Source organism: Ceratotherium simum, chromosome 16, assembly GCF_057802395.1.
Source record: "Ceratotherium simum simum isolate JZ-2026a chromosome 16, ASM5780239v1, whole genome shotgun sequence".
NCBI lineage: Eukaryota > Metazoa > Chordata > Mammalia > Perissodactyla > Rhinocerotidae > Ceratotherium > Ceratotherium simum.
Genome location: NC_141915.1, coordinates 59,893,445 through 59,912,012, shown reverse-complemented (window position 1 = coordinate 59,912,012; position 18,568 = coordinate 59,893,445). Strand labels below are relative to the sequence as shown.

The 18,568-nt window shown below is 59.3% G+C and overlaps 1 protein-coding gene across 5 annotated transcripts; it reads right to left on the bottom strand.

Moving 5' to 3' along the window:
* Window positions 1-207: 207 nt before the first annotated feature.
* GAA (alpha glucosidase) lies at window positions 208-18,296 on the bottom strand. Of its 5 annotated transcripts, XM_087441722.1 has the most exons (21): window positions 18,243-18,288; window positions 15,384-15,470; window positions 14,718-15,301; window positions 13,491-13,636; window positions 11,634-11,799; window positions 11,452-11,548; window positions 10,917-11,036; window positions 10,706-10,824; window positions 10,489-10,620; window positions 9,399-9,509; window positions 8,693-8,806; window positions 8,508-8,592; window positions 7,818-7,935; window positions 7,229-7,362; window positions 5,354-5,505; window positions 5,002-5,150; window positions 3,820-3,961; window positions 3,197-3,346; window positions 2,405-2,569; window positions 1,949-2,101; window positions 208-1,456 (listed from the first exon to the last, which is right to left on the bottom strand). In XM_087441722.1, exons 3-21 carry the CDS (start codon window positions 15,258-15,260, stop codon window positions 1,397-1,399), a joined length of 2,856 nt encoding a protein of 951 aa, XP_087297848.1. In that variant the 5' UTR covers window positions 15,261-15,301; window positions 15,384-15,470; window positions 18,243-18,288; the 3' UTR covers window positions 208-1,396. The 5 variants fall into 5 exon arrangements, with proteins under 5 accessions (XP_087297848.1, XP_004432896.1, XP_014644827.1 ...); XM_004432839.3 differs by lacking the exon at window positions 15,384-15,470 and having other exon boundaries at window positions 18,278-18,296; XM_014789341.2 differs by lacking the exon at window positions 15,384-15,470 and having other exon boundaries at window positions 18,243-18,286.
* Between the last annotated feature and the right edge of the window lie 272 nt (window positions 18,297-18,568).

Genomic DNA, 18,568 nt, shown 5'->3' with positions numbered 1-18,568 from the left:
AAGACAGATCACGCCAAGTGATGGTGAGGATGTGGAGTAATTGCAATTCTCATACTGCTGGTAGGAATGCAAAATGGTACAACCACTTTGGAAAACAGTTTGGCAGTTTCTTAAAATGTTATTCACACACCCTGATATGACCTGACCATATCACCCTTGGTATTTGCTCGAGAGAAATGAAAACATGTCCATTCAAAGACTTGTCCATGATTACTGACTGCAGCTTTATTCATAAGAGCCAAAATTGAAAACAATCCTAATGTCCATTACAAGTGGATAAACAAATTGTGGAATATCCATACAATGGAAAACTAGCAATGAAAAAGAACAAGGTGTTGCTATACACCCAGCATGGATGAATCTCAAAATAATTAGGTCAGGTAATATTAGACAAAAAAAGAAAACATGCTGTATGATTCCATTTATATACAATTTTAGAAAATGTAAACTATACTGACCAAAAGCAGACCAGTGTTTGCCAAGTGGTGGTTCCCTGGGGGACAGAGGTGTGGCAGGGAGGCAGCTCTGTCCACACAGCCCCAGAGGGGAGGGGGGCATATCTCCTACCATATGCCTCTCTGTCACCAGGCCTAGCTGGACGTTCTCTTGTCTCCTCAGGGATGGGTGACGCTGGGATGTGAGGTGATGCTGGGACGTGAGGTGATGAGATGTGAGGCTGCTGCTTTGAGAGTGCACAGTGTGGCACTCACCCGCCCTGGGAACATCCAGGGGCCCATCAAGGGTGGAGTGGCAGCCCCATGTCATGGCCTTTGGACACCTCCTCCCTACCCTGAATCCTAGAAGGACCAGCAGAAGCTTGATTGCAAATACCCCTTTTATTAAAACTAATTGCACTTAAGATTAAGAGTTTCCCCAAGTCCTGTGAATTCCGAATTCCCCGGGGCCCACTCTTGTCAGACTGGCAGACAGCCCCGACCTGTAGTCGGCAGGCAGCTGCCCAGAAAGCAGCCTGTGATGGCCACCCCACTCCGTCCTTTCATCCAGTTAGAGCAGCAGCAGAGCCTCCCGTGGTGTGACCTCGGGGTGCAGGCACATCATCCCCATCCCAAGCACCTCCTTCTCTGCCTTCACAGGTAGTGACGGACGACAGAGAGGCAAACCATCAGTATCACTTTCCTAACAGGGCAACCCTCAGGGCACTGGCCCGACTGTGGGCTCTGGGGAGAAAAGCTGTCAAAGGCTGGCTGCTGGCCCAGAGCCCCAGAGCCCAGGAGGTAGACACATAAGCAAATCTGGGTGTTAGGGAAGTTGTGGCCATGCAACATGGGGTAAGCGCTTCTGACCCCAAGGCCCACCTGCCTTGACTAAGAGTACACAGGTGCTGGGGCTTCTGGGAAATCATTCTGTAAAGGGTCAACACACCACCAGCCCCTGGTTACGACCAACTGATGAGAAACTGCTCTCCCATTGTCAGCGAGACAGGGATATCTAGGATCTGGGGAAAAAAAGAAAGAAAAATTGGCCACCAAACAATCGCCAACAGAGGTGAGACCCCAAGTGCTCGGCAGACAGAAGTCTGGACATGAACGGATGGTGGACACGGGGCCTGTCTGGCCCTGGGAGGCTTCTTGCTCTGATCCCTCCCCCGCTGATTTGGGAGGACAAGTGCTCTCAGCATTGGCTGCCTTAATTAGCTTTGAAAACAAGATGCTGTTTAAACATGGCCTGTGAGTCGCCATCAATGTAGTTACGGGCAGAGGAAAGAGATGGGGCACATGGGGGCGGAATCTTCCCACTCCTTCCCCCAAGGATCAAGGATCAAGTTCCTCTCCGCCCCTTCTAAGCCCCCAGCTTCCTCTGGTTGCCAGACAGCAAGTCCCATGATACCAGCTCGGCAGGCACTGAGTCACCAGGATCCTCGGCACCTCCCGCCCCCTCGCCCATCCTGGGGGACAAGCCCCCTGGCCCCATCTGTGGGCTCTCTTACCTTGGTGTCGGGGTTGTAGGTGAAGTTGGAGACAGGAACACCATTGGAGAGGACCTGCTGGGGGGCCGCAGCCACCCCTAGGACGATCACCCTCTTTAGCTGCAGGCTGGCCCCCTCACTGGTCACATGCAGCAGCTCGTTCACGATGGTGTTCTGGCCCGAGCAGAGAGAGACAACCGGAGGTGTGAGCAGACGGCCGGGGCAGGAAGCCCCACCCGGGGAAGGTCTGGGCAGCAGACAGGACAGGGCAGGTCGGCACCACGCCCCTCTGCAAACTCCAGGACGCTGGCAGAGTGCACAGGGATTCCGGCCAGGGCACTTGGCCAACAGGCCCTTCTCTCCTGTAGGGCAGAGATGGCCTCCACTCGGGTTGACCCAGGGACACCAGATCAGGGCAGTCACCCCCAAGACGGCCCCCACGGTCTCCCACCAGCCTGGGCAGGTCCCAGGACTCACGTTCCTGGCCAGGAAGATGATGTGTGTGTAGGCCCCGCGCTGCAGCACTCCCAGGCTCTCTCCGTCGTCCCAGAACAGCTCCCCCTGGGCCTCCCCACTCGAGGTCAGGGCCACGACCAGGCCCATGGGCTGCTTTCGGGACTCTGTGGTTGTGAGGCCGGGGCCCTGCAAAGGGGGTGGCACACATCACTGTCGCAGGCCTGGGGAATGCTGGGCTGGGACAGCCCTGTGCTGCAAGAAACCAGGATCTGCAGGACGGCCTATGGCCGAGTGGCCTGGACATGTGTGGTGTCCATCTGGTTGAGCCTCCAACGTGTCCTGCCAGGCTGTGCTCTGTGCCTTTGCATGTGCTGTTTCCATCCTTGAAGGCCCGACCCTCCCCTTCACGGCCTGGTGAGCCCCTTGGTGTCCTTCCACCTCAGGAAGCTTCTCCTGAGTCCCTCCCCCTTCTCAGTTCCTGGCGCCTCCCCCGGGCCACAGTGTGGTGTCCACACCTCCATTACAGCAGTGGGGGGACATCCTGGAGGACGTAAGAGGCCAACAGATGTTTGCAGACTGACTGACTGACTGACTGTTTCCTGAAAAGGGCCAACGAAGCAGGCCCCGCTCAGGCCACAAGTCGGTGCCGGGACGTATCCTGAGCATCCCGCCCTGGACGGGTTCCTCCTCAACCCTCAGACATTATCATCCCTGCCTGGGGGTCCTGGGGGTGGATCGCATTAAACAGAGGCAATGTGGGGTCCTGGCAGCCCCAGAGCTGGACAAATGGGCTCAGGTGCCTGGCCCAGGTACCTGCAGGGGGATGATGTGCCCAGCCCGGAGGTGGAGGTTGATGGTGTCCAGTGGGGCTGGCAGTGTCACCCACTGCCCCCTGCTGTGGATGGCAGATGTGTGGGGTCTAGGAGCTGGAGGCGGGAGGCTGCCAAGGGCCTCTACTGGTACCTGGAGAGAGAGGTCACATCATGAAGAGTCCTGGGCAGTGCCAAAGCCCCTGTGCTGTGACCCGGGGCTGGGGGCTTGACAAGGAGGCCCAGTGGAGACATTGCAGGCCCAGGGCTCATTGCAGGGACCCGGCCACTCAGTGAGGACAGAGTGTGGGAGGCCCTGGCCCCAGGTCCTGCTGGCAGGGGCAGGACTTGGGGGGGTGGGAGAACGGGAGTCCCAGCTCAGCTCTGTAGCACTGAGGCCTGCAGGACACAGGCAAGCTACCCACTCAGGCCTCTGTTTCCTCATCTGGAAAATGGGTTACTGCAAGGACTTGATGCGGTGATCCACATGGAGCAGGTGAGGGCCACATGTAGCCCGGACTTGACACAGATGCTTCTTTTTCATCATCTGGTCCACACCGACAGGGCAGGAGAGCGGGACTCCACTGGTCTCCCTAGTCCTCCTGGATTTTGGGGTCCAGGACTCACCGTCTGCAGGTTGTACCATGTGCCGGGAGGGAAGTAGCCAGTCACTTCAACCTTCCCGGCCTCGAGCACCGGGGTGATGAGCAGGGCCTCCCCCCACAGGAGCTGGCGGTCCACGGTCCAGGTGCGGGGGTCCTCGGGGAACCTTCAAAGAGGAGGGACGGGCGTGTGGGCCTGGTGACCTCTGAGGGCAGTGTGCTCAAGCGGCCCACACGGAGGCTCAGAAAGGAGCTGGAGGACTTAGCTTGGACATGGCAGGGCCGGCTCCAGCTGCCTGAAGCCACACAGGAGCCGCACAGAACCCTCTCCCGGCCCGACACTCGGGCACGAGGCCCTTCACATTCCCTGGGTCGCAAGCTGTGTTCTTGCCTGTTTATCTCTTCAGTTCTCAACAGAGGCTTCACCAACCAGTCTGAACTTTTTACACATCAGGGAGAGGGACTGTCTGTTGACAGCGTCTTCTCTATTTGCAGTTTTACTTTTTTCTGTTTATGTTCAGAGAAGTGTTACTTTTTTTTCTCAATTAAACCTCCTTCCCTTTGCTTTTCACTTTAGTTGCTGAGAAAGCCCTCTCCTGCCAGAGCACTGAGGAACATCACTTCTGTTTTCCTGGGGCACTTTCTGCAGCTTCATGTTTGCATTTAACTGTTTTACCCATCTGGAACTTTCTGTCTGTACGGTGTGAGGGGGAAATAAATAGATTTTTGCAAACAGCTAACTAATTCCCTTACTACTTGAGAATCCTTTAATCCACTGACTGGAGATGCCATTTTATCGCATGGTCACTTCTTATGCGGACTAAGTCCTATTTGGGGACTTAGCTACTGGGTTTCTTTGCCGCCCTGTTCCGAGGCCAGCCCCAGTGGAGTCAATCGTGATGGTCTTAATAACTCGCTTTACCATCTGGTGGGCCTGGTCTGTGCTCAGTGCTCTTCATCCCACGCTTTTCTGTACTTTGAATGCCCCCCCACCCCGAGCTGGAATCTAAGGGGTGGGAACTGGGGGCTCCCCAGTACCGAGGGCCCAGGTTTTCACCTTGTCTCACTCAGCTGCAACCTGCTCCCTTGCTCGGTTCCTGGGAACACCCTCTGCAGCAGGACGGGGCTGGCCTGGAGTCAGCGGGCCCGTGGTCAGCCCCCTCCCAGGGCACCCATGGGCCATGGCTCCCCGGCCCAGGGCACTCACTCCAGGAAGAGGGGCCGGGCCACAGTCTCGCCCCGGGTGTGGGCCCCGTGGAACAGCGTGTAGAGGTAGGGCAGCAGCACGTAGCGCAGGGCGAAGGCCTTCCTCATGGCTTGCTGTGCTGTCTCGCTGAAGCTGTACGGCTCCTGAGGCTGCAGCGGGAGGCAGAGGGGGCGGAGGGAGCAGCTGGGCTCTGGGGCCGCAGCCCTGTGGTCCCTGCCCTGGGAGACCTGGCCCCTCTCGGCCACCCAGCACCTGGCTTGTTGGCATGGAAACCGGGCCACACTGCTCTGTCAGGAAGGGGACTTCCCTGGGCGGAGCCTGGCCCCCACTCTCCCCCTGCCCACAGCCCTACCAGGCTGTTCAGGTCGTTGTGGTTCCGCATGAAGGGGTAGAAGGCCCCCAGTTGGGTCCAGCGCACGCACAGCTCCTCCGAGGTGTTGCCCAGGAAGCCACAGATGTCGGCCCCGACCAGGGGCACCCCCAGCAGGTTGAAGAGCAAGATTTCTAGAGGGCAGAGTCAGACTGGGCTTCAGGCGGCCAGAGCAGGCCCAGTTCAGGGCCAAGGAGCCTGACAGACAAGTCTGCTGAGCTGGCCAGAGGTGAGGATCCCTCCTAATGTCCCTCCCACCCGTCCCCACCCGACGGTCAGTACTGTGCTAGCCTTTGTGTCTCCCACTTGTGGTCAGCACGACAATCCATATGTGCTGTGTGGACTGCTGCGTAACACCTGGGGGTGGGCAGAGCAAACTGGACCCGTTAGGGTTGAACTGTGTTCCCAAAAAGGTATATTTGAGTCCTAACCCCCGGTATCTGTGAATGTGACCTTACTTGGTAATGGGGTCTTTGCAGATATAATCAAGTTAAGATGAGGTCATTAGGGTGGGCCCTAACCCAATATGACTAGTGACCTTATAAGAGGAATACGCTGGTGAAGACAAGGACACACAGGGAGAAGGCCATGGGATGACAGAGGCAGATTAGAGGGATGCAGCCACAATCCAAGGACCGCCAAGGATGGCCGTCAACCACCAGGAGCTGGAAAGGGCAAGAGGATTCTCCCCAGAGTCTCAGAGAGAGCACGGCCCTGCTGACACCGTGATTCAGGCTGCTAGTTCCAGGACTGTAAGAGAAGTAGTTTCTCTTGTTTTAAGCTACCCAGTGTGTGGTATTTCCTTACAAGCTCAGTAAGTCCGCTGAGCTGCTGAAGGTCAGATGGGCTCCAGGTCATCTCAGCCCTGCGCCGACCCCACTGCTCAGTCAGAGGCTGCACTGGGCTTGCCCCTCTCCTCAGGTCTCCTCAGGAGTCAGAGCCCTGGCATGGGAGCCAACAGGCAGAGCTGGGCCCAGCCTGGGGCTGTGAGGAACTATGTCTGGATTGCAAGAGACCCTGGGAGCTGCATGACCTCTGCTAAGTAACAGTCAGCTCACACCAGAACTAAAACCCAAGAACTCGAGAGGTGGCGCAAGGCCAGGAACCTGGCTCTCGAGCCGACTTCAGAGACTGGCCTGCAGGTGCTGGGGCCTGGCCCTCTGTGCCTGCCCCGGGGTGAAAATCAGAGCCGGTCAGCACCTGCGGGCAGAGCCAGCCGGCCCCTTCTGGAAAGAGGGACAGACTTCTCTCCCAAGAGCTCAGCTCGGCAGGACATCTCTGTGGCCGGGGTCTGCAGATGCGTCCCACTCAGAAGCAAGTCTATGACTGCCAAAGCACTTCCAGGCTGGCGGTTCTGGTGGAGGCTCTTCTCGGCTGCCCACGTGGTGACCCTGGGACTCCTTCCTCCCCTAACCCATCCCCAGGGCTCCTGAACCATCTCCAGGCTAATACATGTCAGCGGCATCAGAGCCCTTGGAACAAAATCAAATTCCTCTTTGCAAGGTGGAGCCGGGCACTGAGATGAGAGTGTGGGGTGGCGCCCTGCAGACTGCAGCTCAGGACGTGTCACCAGAAGGAACATTGTGAGAGAAGAGATCTGATGGCTTTGCGGGCAGTGACCAGGACGAATTGGAGATAGGGACGCCTGGAGGAGGGGTGCCGCAGGTGAGCCGACCTGCACAGGTGCACAGGGGCTGGGGCGGGCCTCATGCCCACATGAGTTGGGGATGGGCTCCCATGCCATTACAGCAGCATCCTTCTGAGCCATGCTGAGCCCAGCATCCAGCTCTGGGCAAACCTCCCCTGAGAGGGACCCAGACTCTTCTCTGAGCAGCCCCTCCTGGCAGGTGCTCTCACCTGGCACAGAGTAGGAGAGCTGCTCCCAGCTGCTCCACACATCCCCTGTCCAGTGGCCGGCGTAGTGGCCATGGCCAGCGAAGGTTGAGCGGGAGATCACGAAGGGGCGCACCCCCCGAGCCTTCACCAGGGCCCTGGGTGGAGCAGGGGGACAGAGAGAGCTGTGTGGAGCAGGTGCTCCCCGGAACCCCGTTACGGCCCACCAGAGCGCCTGGCGGTGCAGCCAGGAGGCAGAGTTGGGAGCAAGGAGCCCTCTAGGCCAAGGCCGGGAGGAGGGAGGTGAGGCCACCACCAAGGTCTGCTCGGCAGTCAGCTCTGCCCGAGCCACCTGACCACCCCAGAAGATGAGCTGTTACAGGGAGGACGAGCGCCCCTCCAGGCTCACAGGGGCCAGAGGCCCTGGTCAGCTCAGACCTTCCTGTCCAGTCACCACAGGCCCTTCCTCTGAGCAGCCAGGCATGGAGTGGGGAAGAGCACTTGGGTCACCAGCAGGCCCCTCAAGGTGACCTGGGCTTCCTCCCTTCCTGCCTGCACCCTGGGCCTGGTAGAAGCCCCTGCCCCGTGCAGCCCCTTGCGTGGGGCCCCTCACCTGTGGGAGGCGAAGGCTTCGGTCAGGCCGTACAGGTTGTGCAGGTTGTAGTGCGTGGAGAGGAACTGGCGGCTGGAGGCACAGATGGTGGCTGCCCGGAGGGTCCCGCCAACCACCCCTGGAAGAGAGGGGGTCTGTTTCTTTGGAGCCTCCTACCCAGCGGGCTCGTGCCCCCCACATCCTGGGAGCCCTTCACGGGTCTCGGGCTCCCAGCTTGGCCCTCAGAGGCACATCCTGAAGCCGCCCCCCACTCCCCCGGTCAGGCCCGGCACACTCCTCTGCCTGGTGCACCCTCGGAATTTAGGGTACATCTCCGTGCGGTCTCCACTGTCCCAAGAACAGGAACAGGGCAATGCTGGAGGCTGGCCTTTGCTGACCTCAGACTTCACACCCACCTGCTTTTGACCCATTTCAAGTCTTTCCCTGTCCATTTGCCTAAGCCCAAAATGCCCTCCCTCTGAAGGTCGTGCCTCAGCTGCATGTGCCTGGGGCTGCGTCATGTGGCCGGCGTCAACCCCACCCGAACCTTACTCCTAGAGTTCCCCTCCCCTTTCCCAGCCTGACTGCGCCCACCGGCTCCTCAGAGACAACAGCTTTAAGTCTCTCAAACCAGAGAAAGAAATCCCTGATTTGAGCCATTAAATCCCCAGACGACTGGTGCCAGGGAGACAGGCAGGTGGGAGAGCTCACCTGGGACGTAGGGCGGGTTCTCCAGGTCGCTGTTGGGGCAACCGTCCACTGAGCCCTTTACAAAGTTGGATGGCTCATTCATGTCCTTCAAGAGAAGCCCCGGTGGTGGGTGCCCCTGCCCAGTGCAGAGGGTGGGGCCAGTCCCCAGAGGATGAGGGATGCCCAGGGGCGGGGGCCACACTTACAATCCACATGCCGTCAAAGGGCACCTGGGCGTGGAACTCGGCCACCATGTCCTGCCACCAGTCAAGGGCCTCAGGGTTGGTGAAGTCGGGGAAGGCGGTGGACCCGGGCCACACCTGGACGAGAGGCCAGAGAGGGGAGACTCGGCCCCCCAGAGCCTGCACTGAGGCCCTGCATGCCTTGGATGCGGGCAGGGCTGCAGCCTCACTCACCTCCTTGGGGAGACTGAGGAGGTGTGGAACATGGGTGAGAGGGACCGGGGGTAAAACATACCCAAGGCCCCACTTTCAGAAAAGGCCCTGAGGCCTGGAATAGAGTCTCGCATGTCTGCACTCCTGGGGGCCTCCCCTGCTGGGACCCCCTTCCTCTTCGTTCAGGGATCAGGGAGGTCGGGACTCTGCCAAGCGCCCCGTGGGAAGGCCTGGGAACCATCAGGAAGCCCCTGGGGGCTGGGAGGACAAGGAGGGCCCCAAGGCCTTGCGAGGGTCTGCAGGCTCCTGCCTGGGCTGGGCTGGCTGCCTGAGAAGCCAAGGGGCCCCTGATGGAAGGATTTAAGGTGGTGTTCCTTGTCAAGAGCTACTGTCACACCCAGCTGTGACCCCCACCCCACTCTGTCCCACTGGACAACACCCTCTGCCTGAACAGCTTCCTGTGCCACTGGCCAGAACCCCTGATTTCTCACTCCTCGCCCACCAGACCCCCCTCTACCTTCCCAATTAGCGGCTGCCCGGTCTCGTTGGTGATGAAAACCCCCCTCCGCAGACCCTCATCGTAGGGTCGGTAGCTCCCGGCCGGGCCGGAGCTGCTGATGGCAGGATCCTGGGGTGAGAGAAACCAGTCAGGAGGAGAAGGAAATGCCCCAAAGCCATGGCACCCACCGCTGGTAAACGGGAAAACACTGTGGAGATGACGCTGACGAGGGACAGAGGCAGGATTAAGCTGTAGGCGCGCACAGCAGCCCGTGCAGGTCCACGCACACATCTGCCTGGGAGACAGTGAAGGGCACCAGCGGCCACGGCGGGTGCACCTGATGCAAGTGTCCTCTTTGCTCTCAGAGTCCCAGAGCCTCACAAGTGTTCTACAGCGAGCATTTACTTCTTTCAAGTAAAAAAGGAAAAGGTCTGCATCTGCCCTCCCTGCTCTGCATGGCCACCGACAATAGCTGCCCTATGAGGGGCCGAGATGACGGAAATGGCCAACGTCAGTGCAATTCCAAACCTCTCGGCAATCCGATTTCCTCTACTGAGGGGGTATCCTTGGTGCGACCATTTGGTCTCAGCTCCCCTCCCCACCTCCTCCTCCGGAAGCAGAATAGCATTCCTCTGGCTGCGGGCACTGGCTCAGGGAGGGTGTGTCTTCGTGCCGGGCCACTCAGAGTCCCGCCCTCCTTCCCCTGGAGACAGAGCTGACTCCCAGGGAGGCAGGGCCCGGAGACACGCCGAGTACGCCTCTGCTGCCCCTGTGCACAGCTGCACCCCAGGCTTCCAGTACTGGGGATGTCAGCTGACAGCCCCTCTGCCTTTGCTTTAAGCCCTTCAAGTAATCTACAATTGAACGGCTCCTGAGCAGCAGGCAGATGTTTCCAGGGACACTTGTGCTGGACATCAGTGGACAGCAGGGACAAACCTGTAAATCTGATATGCCCTTGATATCAAAGACCCTCAGAAAATGTCCTCAGTGACCACAGCAGGCACGAGGAAGACGCTACCCAGAGGAGGAGCCACTGGGCACCGGGCCGCTCCCCAAAGAGCCAGGTCCACGCCGCCATGTTGCAGGAGGGGAGGGAGGGGGCACTCACGACGAGCATCATGTACCGCCGGCCGCCCTGGTGGAGCTCCTGCACCATGGCTGGGAAGTCCCCGAAGCCATCCTTGTTGAAAGTGAAGTCTCTCCTGGCGTCCATGTAGTCCAGGTCGTTCCACTGCACGTCCTGCAGCCACAGCACAGGAGCCCACTGCTGGGCCTGGGGGCCGCCTCCCCTGCCCAGCCCCCCCCCCACCCCGCCCCACACTCACCAGGGGGAAGCGGGCCCTGGTCATGTTCTCCACCACCTGGCGGGTGATGGCGGTGGAGGAGTAGCCCCAGCGGCAGAGGTGGAAGCCCAGGCCCCAGTACGGCGGCATGAACGGGTAGCCTGCGAGCCAACACAACACCCTGAGTGGGTGGGAGGGGGTGGGGAGGGGAGGAAGGAGGGGCGGCGGGGCCGGAGGAGGGGAGCAGGCCTACCCACGACTTCCAGGTACTGCTGCACCACGCTCTTGGGCTCCGGGCCCAGGAAGACGTACATGTCCAAGATCCCACCTGTTGACCTCCAGCTGAGGGCCGGGCTCGGCTGCAGGACCACATCTAGGGAAGCAGCCTTGGGGCTCATGGACAAATATCTGCCCCGCCCCACCCCTGAGGGACCTTCAGGGCAGGCCAAACCACTGTTGGAGAGGGGCTCCTCCCACAGGGAACCTGGGAGCGGCCCACTTGGGGGCCTAGGGGATAGTCATTCTGAGCACTGAAGGGCAGAGCTGGCAGAGGTCGAAGCCCACTGGACTCGTTTCTCAGAAGAGCAAACAAGGCCCAACTCCCTGCCAATGGCCCCTCTCCTCTACCCCAGTCTGTAGGGGCAGGTGCAGAGAGCTTCACGTTCCCTCTGTGAAGGAGGAGGTACAGCTGCACCCAGAGAAGCTGCCGGCATGGAAGCTCACAGGCAGACCTGGCTGGGGTTTGGGGGACTCTGGTGCCCACTGGGGGTGGCCGCCCACTCGCTTACCCATGGCATTGCTGCTCAGCAGGAAGACCCCGTGAGCCAAGCCGCCATCCTCCAGCACCAGGTAGAAAGGGTGGGACCCGTACAGGTTCGTAGAGGGCTGGGACACGGCAGACACAGCACTTTAGCTCCCGCACCCACACGGCTCCTCCGGGCCCAGGCCCTGCCCCGGCTGCCCCCGTTACCATGGGGGCGATGTCCCGGTTCCAGAGGGTGATCTTGGTCCAGTTGGTGCTGAGCATCAGGGGGCCGAGGTGCTCGGCGAGGCCGGTGATGTACTGGGACGGCAGGGAGGTGGACAGCTGCAGAAACTGGTCGGCGAAGAACAGGGGTGCCACCGTCGTGTTCAGCCTGCCGTGGAGAGACCAGGCAGCCTTGCACCCTGGGCGGCCAGACGAGCCCGAGATGGACCCTCCCTGAGAGACTTGCCAAGGAGGGCCGGAGTGGCCCGGCCAGCTCTGTGACACACTGACCCCGGGACAGAAGCAGCCATGCGAGGCCCAACAACCCTCGGGTCCCTGACACGGGCATGGAGAGCATGCAGGGCGCATCCAGAGAAGGGGTGATGCCCAGCTGTGCCCATGTCATCCCAGGCAGGCCTCCAGAGGCCGACTGCCCCATGGGACCTGATGGCAAACAGGTGCTGGGCGAGGGCTGCCCGAACCCTTCCAGTCCCTGGAGCTGTGGCCCCACTCCTCCTGCAAGGGACAAACTGTTCCCAGACATCGGCGAGTCCTGCCCCAGCTCAGCTCCAGAGCCCGGGGAGCTGCCCAGCCTGGGATGGCCGGGGTCCCCCGAGGTTGCACAGGGTCAAGAGCAAGGTGAAACCAAGGACGAGGCCCCTGTCTGTGAGGAAGACATAGCGTGGCAGATTTCGGGGGTGAGCTCCCACCGTACCCCACCCGCCCCTAGGCAAGACTCTACTTCTCTGTGGGCAGGGGGGGTGCTGTTTTCAAGACCAAAATCTGATAAAATGCTTTAAAAAACTTCTCTACACCAGGTCTCTGCTCAAAGGTCAGCTTCTCAGAGAGGCCTTCCCTGGCCCTCCCTGCTCCAGAGCCAGCCCTGCCCCTGCCCGACGGCTGGGTGAGGTGCACTTCTGGGCCCGCGGGTCTGTCCTCCTGAAGAGGGGCTGTGTTGGACACTCAGAGTCACAGCCACGGCATTGGAGTGTAAAGGATGCTCAGTGCATCCGATGCCTGGGGGCGGGGCGGGGGAGGCGAGGGCATGACCAAGCTGTGCCCTCATTCTCTCCACAAATATCCGCTGAGCACCTGCTGTGGGTCAGAACTGCTCCAGGAGCTGGAGGTTGAGGAGTCTCCTGCCATGGGCGGACAGCAGCAACGATCCCAACAAACCTAAGATCCCGTGGGGGACACAACTCCCGGAGAGACATGAAGCAGAGAGCGGCCAACAGCACGGACGCTGGGGCCCTGGCTCCATCACCCGCCAGTAAGTCACGCTGCCTCTCTGTGCCTCAGTTACCCCATCTGTAAAGTGGGGATTATAACAGCACCTACTTCTGAGTCGTTATGAGGATTAGATGAGTTGATAATTACCATGCCTGATACGTAAGAGGCGAAATGCAGTGTGTGAAAAAGAAATACAATAGAGATAAAGCCGTAAGGGGATGTGCCTGGAGGGGGCACCGTTTCAGACTGGACAGGGTTCCTCAGCCGAGGCACTACTGACATTTGGGCCAGACCATTCTTTTTTGTGGGACTGTCCTGTGCATTGTTGGGTGTGGAGTAGCACCCCTGTACCTCCACCCCCAGTGGTGACAACCAAAATGTCTCTAGCCACTGCCGAACGTCCCCTGGAGGAAAATCACCCCCGGCTGGGACTCCATGGGCTGGACAGTCAGAGGGTCTGAGGAGGGGCCTCTGGGAGCTCGGGGCAGAGGAACAGGAGCTCCAGGGCCTGGGGGGCCAGGCACAGTGAGGAGGCCCCGAGGGGGAGGGCAGACCACGATGGGGTCAGGTCGGTGCCATCCAACTCCCTGACTCTCCCACCGGGGTGGGGGCACAGGACCAGGCACTCACAGCACCCGTCCGTCCAGCTTCCGACGCACGACCACCCCGAAGGGCTCCTCCGAGAACTCCACGCTGTAGAGAGTGGATGGTGCCCGGCCGCGGACACGGGGGGTCTCCAAAGGCACCTCATAGCGCCTGTTGGCGGGATCTTTGATCTAGAAGATGAGAGACAGTGGCGTCATGAGGCCTTCTGTGGGCCGGTGGCCCCCGTACACCTTCCCACTCTGTCCCTCACCCTCCAAAGGAGTGAGGGCTCAGTTCAAGTCCCTGCACGGCCACATATCGCGTGTGAGTGTGGGCAGTTTGGTCAACTTCCCTGGGCCTCGTGTCCTCACCTACAGAGCCAGGGGAAGAGCGCCCCCTGCGGGTAGCCAGGTAAAATACAGAACGCCCAGTAAATCTGAATTCAGACAAACACCATATTTTTTTTAGTATAAGTACAGCCCAGATGTTGCATGGGACATACACTAAAAAAATAAACTCATTCCTTGGTTATCTGGAATTCAAACTTACTAGGCATCTTGTATTTTTATTTGCTGAATCTGGCAATGCTACTCTACCCAGCATACCTGTCACAGGGTGAACGAGAAGATACTATTGGAGCACCTAGCTCTTGTCTAGTACCTGGTAGTCGCTCAGTAAACGATGGCTGTCATAAATTACTGTTAAAATAGGTGGGCTGTGGTGAATTATGTGCTTCAGGCTCTCTCACGTTTGCGTCTGCACATTCATTCAGTGGACAAGTTTTTACTGGGCACCTGCTACGTGCCAGACACTGTTCCAGGGGCTGTGAAACTGCAGGGAATAATCACACAAGGGGCCCTGCCCTCGGGGACAGACGGTCAGCGGCGGGGATCCCACTGCCCGGAACATTCCCCCTTCCTCCCTCTCTACCTTTCTGCTTGCTGGCTCCTGTAGCTCTTCAGGTTCCAGTTGAGACGTCACTTCCCGGGGGAAGCCTAACCTTCCTCCACCGCGCCCTGAGCACTGCCCTCTAGAGCACATTCTAGAACCTTCTAGTAACGGTCTAGTTACTAGTAACTGTCTAGTTACATTCAGGCCCCCTGTTCCCTGAGTGTAGGCAGTGTGTCTGCTCCCTCCAGGACTCCCAGTGAGGGCACAAAACACATTTGTGCAATAAACACCCAGTAGAGTCCGCTTTGTCCACTCTGCCCCTGCCCAGCCCCTGCCCGTGACCCCTGTCTCTGCATGTGCCTGATCCCCATCCCTGCCCACCGTGAAGTGGAGTCGGCTCTCTGTCTCCACCAGCACGTCCAGCCGTAAGGTCAGGATGTCCTTGGGGAAGAAGGTCGGGGTGGCTCGAGTTAGGGTGGCCGTGTAGCCCGTCTCTGTGGTGGTCAGGTTCTCCAGCTTGTAACTCGGGTAGCTGGGTGGGAAGAAGCACCAGGGCTGCCCCATCTGGGAGCCCCGAGGCCACTGCCTTGCAGGCACATAGCAGCAGCCCCGGGCCTCACACTGCTCCTGGGTGATGGCCTTGTCTGGGGCACAGTCGAAGCGGCTGTTGGGGGGCGTGTCACACTGTGTGGGCGCTGCTCTGGGACTGCCATGGCGCCCCGGGGTGGGCTGGGACCCTGGGCCGCTGGTTCCCTGCTGGCGAGCTCGGTAAATCTCCTTGGGTACTTGGGAGAAGCCGCGAAGCTCTCGGGGGCCCATCGTGAAATTGTGCAGCAGGACATGCCCCAGAAGGGCAGCAGTGGCCAAGGAGACAAGGAGGCAGAGCCCCAGCGGGCGGGAGCAGGGTAGCCACCTCCCATCCATGGTCGCGGTGCCTGCGGGCAGTGGGGACAGGTCCTGGAGGCCTGCTGAGAGAAGAGCCAGCTCAACAGGGAAGGCAAGAGGGAGGACCGGGGCCTCAGGGGCCTCTCAAAGCAGCTTCCAGACCTGAACTTGTGGCCAGCCAGGCAGAGCCCAGGGCGGAGGTGAGGTCTGCGGAGGACGCAGGCAGGCAGGCAGGATGAGCTCCTAGCACTGTTTAGACAGACGTCCGGGAGGGAGGAAAAAGGGAAAGGAGAGAAAAGTCCAAATAGGGGTTGCAGAATGCCGTGCACTGCGAAGTCTTCTACGTGTTACAAATGAAGCATGCTTAGAATGTCTGCAAAGTGATTCAGTGACACAAAAAGACCCACATGAGAGACCAACACCACGTGGAACAGCAGGTTACGGCAGTAGACGGAGTAAGCCCCATTTCTGTATGACGACTGTGGCCAAGGTTACTAAGTTTTGGCTAATGGGGTGGAAGTGGAAGTGCCCTTACGGGGACCGTCCCCTTTCCTCTGTCCCTCTCCTGCTGACCCGGACGTGGATACAGCCTGGTGAGAAGTCCCGGGCACTGCAGCCGAGGGCAACACTCTAGGGATGGTAAAGTCACAGGAGAAAGGCCTGGTCCCCAGGACTTGGCCCCTGCGGTTAGGTGCAGGAGAAAGCCGCACGGCTGAGGGAACACAGTGGTCTGGGTCTCTGTCACAGCAGCTGCATGCAGAGCCTCACTTAGGTCACCCAGTGGGAAGACTGTTACGACCTGCGTTTTGCTAATCTGTGCTCCAAATATTTCATAAGGAACGTTGTTGGTCTGGCTCCTCCGAGGAGCAGCAGACACCAACATGGGAGTAAATGTGCAAGGATTCTATCAGGGGAATCCTCATCTGTTTGGGAGAAAGTGGAGAGGATGCTGGGGGAGCCATCGCACCCCACGCAGGCCTGCCCCCCGGGAGGGAGGGGAAGGGTGGTTGTTCACAGACTGCCATGCAGGTGAAGGAAGGTTTGGCAAGGCTGCGGGGGATCCTGGAGCCAAAGTTGGCCATCAGAGGGGCCCGGGGCTCCCAGGAGCGGCCTGCTCTGGTGTTGGGGGCCTGGAAGCAGCCTGGCCTCGGAGTCCATGCAGCCATGGATTTCAGCAGCTGGGCCCTCGGTCAGTGAGGCTCCCTGTGGCGGGAGGACCCTGAGACACAGTCTCATGGCTGCCACAAACACGGAAGTGTTGGGAAAAAGGCACACATCAGGCAGAAGTGCACCTAGGGCACGGAGGGAGTCTGAGCCTGTCATGACACAAACCAGTCACCTGGAACATTCTGGCCACCGCAGGCCACTGGTAAATTAGGTGCAAGAGGGAACTGTTTTTATTCACACAACACTTCTGACACCAAATGTGTGGGGTTTTTGTTTCTTTTTTCACACCAATCAATTCTCCTGCTCTCCAGACACCAGCTGGGTGTCCAACAATTCAACCCAATTCCAACACAAACTCCCGGAGTCAGTGCAGACCCCACAGGCTAACGGCGAGGTTCCACAAGACTGCCCCCACTTCAGATGTCAGCTGCAAGTCCCAGGTTGTCACCGGCACTTCTGACCAACCGGCTATAAATTCAGAGGTTCATACAACACCGGCTGCCCCACCTCCCCAGGTTCCATAATTGGCTATAACAACTCACAGAACTCGGGAAAGCACTCGACTGACTGTTACCGGTTTATGATAAAGGATACAATGCAGGAACAGTCAGATGGCAAGGTACGGGGAAAGGGCGAGGAGCTTCCATGCCTTCTCTGGGTGAGCCACCCTCCCAGCGCCACAATGTGTTCACCAGCTTGGAAGCTCTCCAAACCCCAAGTGATTTACCATTTTGATGGATGTTTCATTATGTAGGCATGATTGATTACATCATTGGCCATTGGTGATTGGCTCAATCACCAGCCCCCCTCCACTCCCCAGAGGTTGGGGGTTAAAGTTCCAACCCTCTAATCCTGCCCTGGACTTTCTGGGGACCAGCCTCCATCCTGAAGCAGCTATCCAGAGGCCCCCAGCCTCCAGTCATCTTATTAGCATCTAAAAGACTCTTATCACTCCCAATATTCCAGGGGTTTTAGGAGCTGTGTGCCAGGAACTGGGGACAAAGACTAAATATTTATTTTTTATAGCACAAAGTGTCCCAGCTCCACCTGACCCTTGCAGATACATCTGACACCTTGTGATCATGAGATTCAGAAACTAGGGAACTCAGAGTGTAGTCAGGGGCCTCACTCAGGGCGCTCCCCTCCCAGACAGCAGGTCCAGCCATCTGAGTCAGAGGCTGCAGAGGTGGCTCAGGGGCACAGCCAGGACTAGCACCACCTCCCTCCTCATGCTTCCATTTTACAGACGGGGAAGAGAACCTAGAAATGGGGAAGAGACCCTAGAAATGGGGAAGAGTCGTGCCTGGAGGGTTTGACAACTGAGAGAGAAAATGGGGAAGAACTGAGGATCAGGAGGTCAAGTGGCGCTGCTGACCAGGAGAGCCTGTCCCTCCCCTTTCAGCGAAGTGGCTCAGAACCGCTGCTCCCAAGCCAGGGTGGTCGAATAAACAAGCCGGGTTCAAGCCCAGCGCCACTACTGACGCGGGAAGCAAGGGTTCTTAACTCCCGTGCCTCAGTTTCCTCCCTGTGACATGGGGCCAGCGCCGACTTCCTCACCCAGCACGGGGGAGTGAATGAGAACCGTGGAGTTTCCGGCGTCCCCGTCGTTACTGGGGTCCCAGTCGTTACTGCTGCCCACCTGCCGCGCGCGAACCCCGGCACGATGTGCTCCACTTCTGCAAGTTAGTCACTGACCACCAATCGATCGATCGATCGATCGAGCCCTCCCTTTCGGGAGTCATGACTGCCTAGATCCGCCAAGACTCTCGTCGGAGAGACTGCCGCGGAAGACCCCGACCCTGGGTCCTCGCTGGGACCACCCGCAGCAGCGGCCCCACTGCCCGACCCGCTCACCTCCGCGCACGCGAGCCCGGCCCCAGCCAGCTCACCTCCGCGCACGCGCGCCGGGCCCGCAGTGGCGACCCGGAGTCAGGCGAATCAGGGGATGGAGGCGGGTCACGTGACAGGCCGCCTGCGCAGGCGCCCTGGGGGAAGGTGCACTTCTCCGGCGGTACGCCACCTGGTGGCGGGGCGGGCTGGGCTGGTCGCGTGGGGCATTGTGACGTGGGCTTCCTGGTCCTAACCTTCCTCGGATCTCTGCGCCCTGGAGAGTGGGAGGGCCCGAGGAGGCGCGCACCTTGCAGAGGAGAGTGCTCTGGTGAGAGGGGGCCTGCAGGTGC

What these genes read in the sequence shown, in the direction of transcription:
- GAA (XM_004432839.3), bottom strand. Translation starts at nt 15,260, where the DNA reads ATGGATGGGAGGTGGCTACCCTGCTCCCGCCCGCTGGGGCTCTGCCTC. An exon ending in GCAGTACCTGGAAGTCGTGG is followed by an intron (nt 10,825 to 10,916) that starts GTAGGCCTGCTC and finishes GTTGGCTCGCAG; the next exon opens with GCTACCCGTTCATGCCGCCG. An exon ending in CCAGGGCCCGCTTCCCCCTG is followed by an intron (nt 10,621 to 10,705) that starts GTGAGTGTGGGG and finishes CTGTGGCTGCAG; the next exon opens with GACGTGCAGTGGAACGACCT.